The sequence below is a fragment of the Labrus mixtus genome, chromosome 10 (genome assembly GCF_963584025.1).
Source record: "Labrus mixtus chromosome 10, fLabMix1.1, whole genome shotgun sequence".
Taxonomy (NCBI): Eukaryota; Metazoa; Chordata; class Actinopteri; order Labriformes; family Labridae; genus Labrus; species Labrus mixtus.
The window spans coordinates 2,360,142-2,370,436 of record NC_083621.1 but is presented as its reverse complement, the minus strand read 5'-3'; the positions used below and the strand labels follow the sequence as shown (position 1 = coordinate 2,370,436).

The window sequence follows — 10,295 nt, the reverse complement described above, 5'->3', positions numbered from 1 at the left end:
GACTCCGAGCTGGAGTTGAGCTTGCTTCAGTGGTTCAGTCTTCTATAGTGCCCTTTTTTTTTTTTTTTTTTTGAAAAATGAAGAAGTAGTTGTAGTAGTCTCTTGTTCCTGTGGCCGGCTGCTTTTCATTACCCACACACTGCAAAAAATGACCACCATAACAAACCGTCATGGCTTTAAATCGACCTCCAATTTTTCCAATTATTTTATTTACTTTAAAATTAACAATGATGCTGTGGAATAATCTCACTTTTTTTCCTAGCATGTTTGGTAATTTTTATGGAACAAGTGGCTGTATTTTGATCTGAGTCTGAACAATGCAAATCACACTCAGACTGGTGTCAAAAAATGCCAAATGATCAAGAAATTTCCCCAAAACGCATGAAAAACATTACAATTATCTCCCGAGCAGACTTCCACCAGAGGAAGAAAAATAACACACATCACCTTCAGCAGTCCCTAATGACGTGTTCAAGTGGTGATTTTCTTTTTTTTGCAGTGCATGTAGGTATTAGACTGGTCTGTCCACGGCGTATTGGCAAGCGCTCAGATTAGTGGCTGGATTCTGCACACTGGCGTATCCAAAACTCGAGTGCTGCTTGGCTTTCAGTCTCAGGCTGGCCAGGCTGGAGTTACAAGTGTCCCTGTACACGTAAGGAGGGGTCGGAGGCGCGTAGGGGCACGCCGACGTGGGCACCCCCGAGTTGAGGGACGGGTTACTGAGGTTGTTCAAGTTATTGAGGCTGTTGAGGCTGGAGCCCGGCACGCCCGTCACCGCCGATGGCACCATGCTGGAAGTCATGGAGGATATGGAGTTGGGCGGCGAGAACATGGTCTGCGAGGACAAGGGGTTGACATTCATGGAGTTGAAGAAGGGGAAGCTTTTGGTGGATAAAGAGGCCGACGTGAGGCCCTTGGCGGCCCAGTTGTTGTACGTGTAGCTGGGGTACATGTCCTCGTAGGGCTGCATGAGTCCGTTGAACTGCGGGCCGAAGCCGTTTTTGCACAGCTCTGCTTGTTGGTTTCTTTCCCGTTTCCTCCACTTGGCTCGCCGGTTCTTGAACCAAACCTAAAACAAAGGAACAATAAAAAAAAAGGTTAGCAAATGATTTTGAGTATTACACGATATTTTATACATAATCTTGCAGCGCAGAATCTGGACACAGTTCTGTATTTTAACATCAGAAACGCCATATTATTAAATGAAAGATGCATTTAAATTACACGCAGAATTAAAAAAAAAAAAAAATCCTAATAATTTAAACTAGTGTCAACACAAGACTGTTTTCTGTGCAGACCGTCCCTGTGCTTTGATTCCGTGTTTATCTGGGCTGAATACACACTGCGCTGCTGCTGTCACTGCACCATCTTGAAGTGGAGAGGATGTGTATTCCTCTGCGCGCTGACCTTAATCACACAACACCAGGGCGACAATCGCAAAATACAAGCTTTGCACCTCTTTCACACGAACAGCAGAACACGACTGGTATCTGCCACCAACCAATGTCAATAACCTCGACTGTTAACGACCTAATAATGTCTAATTACAGCGATTAAAATATTAATTTCTGTCCTAGTTTAAAACACAATTACTGGAAAGATTATAACCTGCCGAGAGACACAAAATGGCTTTTTGCTGAAACTGTTTATTTTGCATTATGTGCAGAGGATTAGAATTATTTTTAGCCTAATAGATAAACACATTCAATCTAATGAAATCGAGCTCGTTTATTTGAACAGGGCTCTGGTTATTTGTTTTGCAGCTACAAATTGTGTCAAACATTATTTTAAGGGAAGTACGAGCCGTGCGTAAAGTTTGCGTCCGTGCGTAATAATATTAAGGTATAAGGTATTTGTAGGTTAAATACCCCCCCCCCAAAATACAACACAGGAATTGTTTTTGAATGCACCCTAGGGAGTACTCACCCTGACCCGGGCCTCTGTGAGGTTGGTCCACACGGCTATCTCCTCCCTCGTGCTCATGTCCGGATAGCGATTCCTCTGGAAAGTGGCCTCCAGCTCCTGCAGCTGCTGGCTGGTGAAGTGAGTCCTCTGCCGCCGCTGCCGCTTCTTTTTGGACGGGTCATCCGATGAGTCGTCGTTTTTATTCTGGGTTTTTTCTTTTTCTGTCAAGAGGAGATAAACGGATAGAGTCAGGGTCAGGCAGATTAAAGGCCTGTATGCCTTTTTAGAAAGAGAGAAAAAAAAGAGTCCTGGATCCATGAGACTGTTGGGAAATGGCTGAGCTGCTCACAGTTAGACCTCTCTGCCGATGAAAGGATTTCATTTTAAATAAGACAAATACCCTTTTCATGATTTAAATTTTGCCTTTCCTTTTATTTTCGGGGATTATAATTGACCCTTTGATTTAATCTGACACTGAGGATATGAGCAAATACCTAACTAATTACAGTTGACACAAGACAAGCTGTCATTCATTTACATAACACAGAAACTTTTCACTCCCTCGCCACACACGAGCCACTGTCAAAACTAATTATCTGTGCGTAAAATAACATCTGAAATCGCCCATTTTCATGTATGTAAAACTCCCCGTGCGCCGATTAATCAGAGTCTTTTTTTTTGTTGGACATAAAGAGGACAGCTGCTGGTTTCGCTTACTGGGAACATCTGCATCCCGGCGGCTCTTACCGACTGACTCCGGGCTGGATGTGTCCGACACCGTGTGCACCTCTAACCGGTGTTTAGAGTCCACTGTCCGCTGCAGCGGCTGTAATGTAGAGGCCATCGCCAGAGCCGTGTGGTGCGTAGAGACGAGTTTATTCCCTGTAAGGTGGTGATGGTCTATGTTTAAAGGATCCCTCATAGAGTTCATGGGTAAAAGATCGCACAACTGTCTGTCAAAAGCAGATAAAAGTCCTCTCTAGTACAGCGAGGATGGGCGGAAAAGTCCGTCTGCGGAATGTGTTCAGTTGTCCAAAAAAGCCGCACAGCTGAGCGGTTCCTCCCGCGGTTCCCTCTTTCTGGTTTAACTGGAAACGCTTTAAAATAGACCAGAGAGCGCTGCCATAGCATCGGCTGTAAACAGCGGCTACCTCGGCTGACTATCAGAGTGACAAGGACAGGTAGGTGATATTAGATCCAGAGGCATACACACACTACACAGCTCTCTGTTCATTCAGCTGTTGCCTACGCCTCTCTCCACGTCACCGTGTTGAGCCCGCCCATATTCTCTCTGACAGGCACATCCATGTGGATATGACGGTGGGAGCAACCAACCGGAGCCTGCAGAAACGAGATATGTGTGCCAATGTGTTTATGCCGGCACTGGCGCTTATTTTTTTCCTCTTCCAAATAAAAGCATGTAAAGAGAGATGGGACGCACGGTGTACCCGCGGCGCTCCGAGCTAGAGTTGCGCAGCAGCCCAAGACCAAATAAAAATGAAAATAACACAGTTTGGCCTCATTTTATGAGATGGGTCCAGTGGCCCAGTAAAACGATGCCGTTCTATTGATACCCCGGCTGAGCAGCGAGCTCGTAGGCTCTGTCACCGCAGTTTACTCAGGGACTCAATGTGGATAAAGCGAGCCACCGAGCGGATTGTATTGAAAGCTCAAATGAAAGAAATATGCACAGTGCAAACACAGAAGCCCCGCACTACAGCCCAGTGACTCTCTGAAAGAAAGCACATTCAAGGCAGAGACATAAATGTATCTTGAATAAAGCAGGGATGTGCCAGCCTGCTCCAAAAGTGTCTGTGCGCACTTGTCAACTGACGCTAACTGCCAGACATGTGCAGTATGTTAAAAGGAGCACGCCTTCACTTGAATGCAGACCTTTAGACTGTCACATATTAACTCAACGCGGTGAAGTATAAGAAATTAAAAAGGCCGTGAAATTACTAAACTTGCAACACAAACACCAAGAAATATAATTTACGCATTTTTGCACTCGGCTAAACAGAATATAGGGACATGGTTTTTTTAATGCATTTCCATCATTAGGTCCAAAAAAACACATGACTAAACTTAAGTGGTTTACTATCCCATACATCCCTGCAGGCAGCCGACATGCGCAGAAAAGGCATCGTCAGTCATACGAGTTGTCAAATGAGGCGATCCTCCTGATCCCTGCAGAGTTAAGGTTCAAATATCCATTAAATCAACCCCACCGGAGCACACTCGGTTTGTTGACGACGGATTACTTTATCTGGGTGCTTAAATGGATCTCCCTCCGCACTCTGCTTTTGGACCCCTCATGCAGCTCTCCTCTGGTGTTTTTTTTTTTTTTTTTAATCTGATAAGACTCTCATTTGCCTAAGAATTTCTGGAGAAGGACTTTTAATGAGTTTGAGCTGATATGCCAGCACATTTTCTTTTAACCTATAATTCCCCAAAGATTTTTTTTTTAAGCGTTGAGGGAAAGTAAACACGTCTAATCAAACAAATGCGAGTTTAATTTTCAGGGTGGGAGATTGAGGGTGGGAGATAATGTCAGAGGGGGGTAACAGGTGATGGACAGAGGAGGAAACGTGCGCGCCAATGGGTGCGGATAGGATGTCAAAAAAAATGGACTTTGAGGAATTCTATGCAAATGTATTAACGCAATTGTATCATAGCAATCATCATCTTCTTCATCACCAACATCTTCATCATTTAGTCACACACTTCCCATGTCCACGTGGCCAGCCGGACACTCCACTCAGCCAGCACATTTGGACTTGGCGATGTTAAGAAGTTACTGGGCTAATCCCGTGAAAGCCCCTGATATATAAATACCAGCAGACCAACCATAGACTGTATGCAGCACACACACACACACACACACACACACTGAAGGGGGGGGGGGGGGGGGGCTTCATTTATCAAAACTATGCAGCCAATCATCTCTCACACGGAGCAATAAAACCTTGTTTGGATGCTCTGTCTGCGTAATCCGGTGAAGATGATGCATGTTTAAAACTATCGTCACTCATTTGTTATGTAAGAATAATGGTATTCTTATCATGAATACACGATCTTTGATGGGTAAACAACACAAGCATACCCCAACATATCCAATCAGTCGCTATAGGCTGTATTATTTTGGGGAAATTATCCTACAAATAGACATATTTCAATAAATAAGAGACTAGTATCAAATTAATTGGAACATGAAATTGCACATGTCAGCATTGTGGCACTATTTTAAATTCCAACATGACAATAAAACAAACAATGGTTTCCGTGGGGTTGAGTCCTGTGGAGCCCTGCAGCGAACAGTCTGCTGCTCCTTTCTTCCTTGCAGCCTTATTGTAATACTAAATTTGAAGTGGATTATCGCTTTCCTCTTCATTTCTACCTTCTGAATGCTTTATCTCTCTTCTGCGGATTACTGCGCGCAATAGGCCTCCGCCATAGAGGGCCATTAATTAGCAATTCAGTCAATATAGGGGGAGACGACAAGGCTTTTTACATAGGATTAAGGAGACATCAGATTCCTCCATTAGTGTATTCCTGCTCACGGATGGGCTTTCATTATACTTTGAGTTTTCCCCGGAGTCAATCCAACAAGCGCTGCATATATTACAGCAACAACAGTCTGTGTCTATATCTTATTATCTTATTATTCCTAATCAATGGTCGTTCACACGCTGCCCTCTGTCACGGAGACGCATCAGTGTCGGCTAAACGAAACAGAATGAGAGCTATTGGTTATTCATTTAAGATCCTAACTGGACCTGATGTCATTTCCACACAATATTGGAGAATAATTAATAAATCCCAGACTCTGACGGGGAAGAGGTTTCCAGCTGCTGTGTCGTCTCTTGTTGGGGTTTTTATTCCTAGATGTTAGTGAGGGGGTGGGAGCGAATAGAACCGAAATGGTACAAATATTTATTTCGTAATTTGCCCTCAATATAATTTAAATGAAAGATATTCCAGTGGCCATGCATGCCTGTCCTTAAATTAAGAGCGAGTATCATCCCTTGCGGAGCTCATCACATCTATCACATCTACCTCTGATGTGTCTGCAGATCCACATGCGACCACCAGGTGTCTCTCTAACACAGCAAAACAAACCTGCATCCACCGACTTCTTAATTCCACACTGAGCAAAAGAGGCCAAGATATCTGAGACTGCTGAACCTTTCTGGACAAAACCAGAGACATCCACTTCTAAACTACAGACACAAGCAGATCTCATCTTTACACCTCAGTGTCTTAAAATCTGTGGAGAGATTTTCTGAAGAGAGCAACATTTGAATTAACGATTAACGACTGGTTTAAATAAATCTCACGACAAGTTTGAATTTAATTGTTCAATTATTGTATTTAAAGTATTGGATTATTGTGCTGAAATTGTTCAGACCTCCTATAAGAAGATAATTCATTTTAAAAAAGTACCTTAAGAATGAGAAAAGGGGACTGTGCTCAGTCATTTAAATAATTATTGTAATATGATTTATATTTGTGCTCAGTGAAATTGACAATTTGTGTATCATGGTAAGGTATTTTTTCATAAATTCTTTCATCTTGTAAAATGAATTTGTGGGCTTCTAAATGAACCCACGCGGCTCTCGTACTCACCTATTTGTGCGCAGGTGGTGGCCAGTTTACGGCAGTGGGAGTCCATTCTGGAAATATGAGGAAAACTGCTTCTGTAAAAAAAACAAAAAACAGACAAAAGAGCCACAATTAACCTTTAAGAGCAGTAAACAATAACCTGCTGTGAAGTCACCACCATGACTATGAACACTCCATCATCATGGAGTCAGCACGAGACCGACAGGAACAGTGGAGGGTTGCATTCAAGAAAAAAAGAAATACTCGTTGTCTCAAAGGAAGTGTTTTCAAATGTGTTGTTAAAACGCGTTGAAAGCGCATGCGCAGAGTTTAAGTCAATTAACATAAAATAAAATAAAATGCATTGATAAAGTTGGGATGTCAGCAGGAATTTCTATAACTTAAATAAAGGGGAATTATCTGGTCTGATTGAGGCCTCAAAGATTTATTTTCATCCCTAAAAAAAGCGTAATTAATGGATTTATTCATGTTTAATTTTTAAGAGAATCAAAAAAGGATTTAGAAAATCACGCATTTAAAAAAAGGAAAAATTAATATTGCAAATATATGAGGCGCTTTTCACCTGATTTATGACAAATGTGCATTTTGAAATAAATCACATTTAGACACGTCATGTTTCCTTAGATTCTGTCCGTGTTGATGTGAGTGTGTGGATCAGCCGTGTCTGGCACGGTTCGGCTGTGGTGCTGTGCAGCAGCCTGCAGCAGTTGGGAGTGCAGTGATTCGGTGGTAAAATCACGGGATTAGACTCTGATTGAGATGTCTGTCGGTGGGATATTACAAAATTCATTATCGCAGCCCTTCGACTACCTCGATATGAAGTTACACAGATGGGGTTTTATTAGTCCAGGCTCACACTGTTTGCTTATGATAATTCAAGTCGGGGGGAATTTGCATGCAGTCATGCTGTTAAGCATTTTTCCTTCACTTCCTCCCTTCAACATGCTCGAACATCATCCGCGAGGCTTTTTCTTCTTCTTTCATTCAAAACATGCAGATATATTGGAGGTTAAGTTTTCCAGCTATGTACCTGCACAACCTTTATCTCTCTCCTCCCTCCCCCGCATCCCCACAGCAAAATGAAAAAGTGGGGGGGTCATGCTGTAAGGTGGGAGGTTATTGCACGCGGCCCCGTGTTATCTAATCAGTGAGATTTAATGAGGGGGGGTCCCTCCAATATTTCAGCGGCAGGCCTCTGGAATCATTCCCCGCTCTTATTCATGCACTTGACTCTGTATGAGTTTTATTGTGTACAATATGATCACAGGAAAAACATTTATTTAATTGTGTATATTTTTGTCAGATTAAGAGCAATTAATCTCTGAAAAGGTACAAGAAAAAAATATTAATAAACCAGCTGACAATAAAAAATACACAATGTGTAAATAATTAAAAATAAAATTATAATGTTTACCCTCCTCCTTTTTTAACATTTGTACCTTTTAATTTAAATTAAATAACCTGTTACCCACGCTAAGTATTTCTTATAATAATAATAATAATTTTGTCATTATGTTGTAATGATATGTTGGTGGTAATTAAATAAGACAGCCTACTTATTATTATTTTTATTTTTTCTAGCATATGCCAAAGTGCAGACCCGATAGAAGCGGTTTAAAAAATGAAAGCTGTATAATTATTCTGATGATTAGTGATATTAATCCCGTTCTTCCATTCATCGTCACAGCACGGACGCCTCGTGCGCTCTCACCAGTTGACGTGAGACGGTGACTCACGTGGCACGAGGCCCGGCGCAGACAGAAAGCTGGCAGTGGCCTCACACCGGCTTTACTTGTGAAATTAACACAGTAGAGCATGAGACTGCAGCCTTTACCGGGGAGATGAATCCACTAACCTCCACCATATGGTCCTGTATTCATTAAATGCGCGAGACCGTGAACGTCGCCTCTTTTTTTTTTTTTAACAGATATTCTTTTCTCATATTAAATTACAACATGCAGGATGCAGGAGTGGAAGAAAAACAAAAGAAGTCACGTCACTCATTTTTTTTTATTAACCCGGTTGTTGTTTTTTTTAATTTCATTTGCAGGGTAGACAGTTTTTATTTTGTATTTTTTTAAGTTTTTAAGTTGTTACCTCAAAGTTTGCTATCACTCTTATGCGTTTATTCTAACATGTGTTGACTTTAAAGCTAACAATACGTCATTTAAGGGCAAAAAAAACCTGACAAGCTGCTTGGATATAACGCAAAATTCACACCCTCTGATTCTTCATTTCATATATTTGCATCATTCTGCAAAATCTGTTTTTTAGCAGCTTTTTCTTTTTCATTTCCCCTCACTCCATCACCGCTAATGAAAGGCTGCATCATCATCATCCTCCTCTTCTGCCGACCTGTGAGGCGAACCCTGCCCTCGCATCACTTCATGCTCCTTTATGTTACAGCCACGGCTTTGAACGCACCACGCAGCCAGAAAACATAAAACACAAGGTGGAACAAATTCCTCCACTTGCATTAACTCACATCTCACTTTGATTATTATTTTCGAGCTCCTCTGCTCCTCTGCTGCACTTACCAGTTGTTGACACCGGTTGGGGTTTGATTTTTTTTTTTTTTCCAAGCCGTCGGCGTTTTTCTTTTTCTTTCTCCAGCGAAGAGATAAAATCCCACCGTCCACTCTCACTCAGACACCAGCAGATGTGTTTTCACGGGGACAATTCGTGGCAACTTCAAAGTCCGTGTAACGCTGAAAGTTCAAGCTTCTGTCCGGAAATGTGTTCAGCGTTTCTTGGATGTAGCTCCCCCCGGCTACGTTATCCAAAACAAAAAAAAAAAGAGAAAGAGACGCAGCGCTACCTTTTTTAGGTTTGTTTCATTTAAATGCGCATAAATAAGCATCTATTTACAGTGTGGGGAGAAATAGCGAAGGAGGCGCTTTCATCCGAGTCTCCCCTTGGTTCGTCCTCTTCTGTCTTCCTCAACTTTTCCCCCCTTGAAAGACGCTCCAAGAGTGGCGCATTTTTTTCCTCCGTCTTTTGAGCTCAGAGAGGGAGTGTGTGTGTGTGTGTGTGTGTGTGTGTGTGTGTGTGTGTGTGCGTGCTCTTAAAGGGGTGTGTTTGTGTATGTATGCGGCTGTGCTTGTGAAGTCTAGCAGAGGGCGAACTTAGAGGCTCTCAACTTTCAACAACAATCAAAGAAGAAAAAAAAAATCAGGAGGACATCTTTAAAAAAGAAAAACAAAACAGTGATCGTCCTCTTAGCCCGCCCCCTGCACTTTTACTGTACCAGTGCTCCGTTGGATGTGCAGGCATGCAAAACATATAACGATTAAATTTGCCTAAACCAAACCTGCAATTCACAACAAGCAGCTCAACCGCCTATTATCCAAATTGCGCGCTCAATAAACAGCAGTTAGAACCACACGTTCATGACTAAACCTGGCAAGTTAATTTACAGAAACAACATTTTCAGTGACAGATACTCATTCACGGGCCAGCCTATTATGTCATCAGACAATTGAAGCATAATTAAAGCCTAAGTGAGCGTTTTATTTGACCGATTTGCGCTCTGATTAAAGCACGCTTCAACATATTTAAAAAAAAAAAACAACATTTTGAATATTCAGAGATGGATGAAAAAAAAAACCAGAGAGAGTATTTAAATAGATGCATTAGTCTCCTCCAGGGTCAGACAAAGCACGGATCGTGTTGCGGATTTATGTGCAGATGAAGTGAACAGCTGGCTCGGATGCAAATGTTCTTTATAGATCCGTTTCGTTAGATACAGACTGATTTTTCCATTCGCA

At 42.1% G+C, this 10,295-nt stretch overlaps 1 protein-coding gene across 4 annotated transcripts in view; it reads right to left on the bottom strand.

Annotated features, from left to right (window-relative positions):
• Positions 1 to 482: 482 nt before the first annotated feature.
• pitx2 (paired-like homeodomain 2) overlaps positions 483 to 10,295 on the bottom strand; it is a 58,797-nt gene continuing 48,984 nt past the window's right edge. Inside the window, exons 1-4 of one of the 4 annotated variants that reach the window (XM_061047563.1) lie at positions 9,066 to 9,632; positions 6,532 to 6,602; positions 1,927 to 2,126; positions 483 to 1,069 (exon numbers count right to left, since the gene is read on the bottom strand). In XM_061047563.1, the coding sequence (XP_060903546.1) occupies positions 512 to 1,069; positions 1,927 to 2,126; positions 6,532 to 6,577 (804 nt within the window). In that variant the 5' untranslated portion in view covers positions 6,578 to 6,602; positions 9,066 to 9,632 and the 3' untranslated portion in view covers positions 483 to 511. Of the gene's footprint in view, positions 1,070 to 1,926; positions 2,127 to 2,622; positions 3,282 to 6,531; positions 6,603 to 9,065; positions 9,633 to 10,295 lie in introns of those variants that run through there. The other 3 variants (XM_061047564.1, XM_061047561.1, XM_061047562.1) reach the window with 3 other exon arrangements.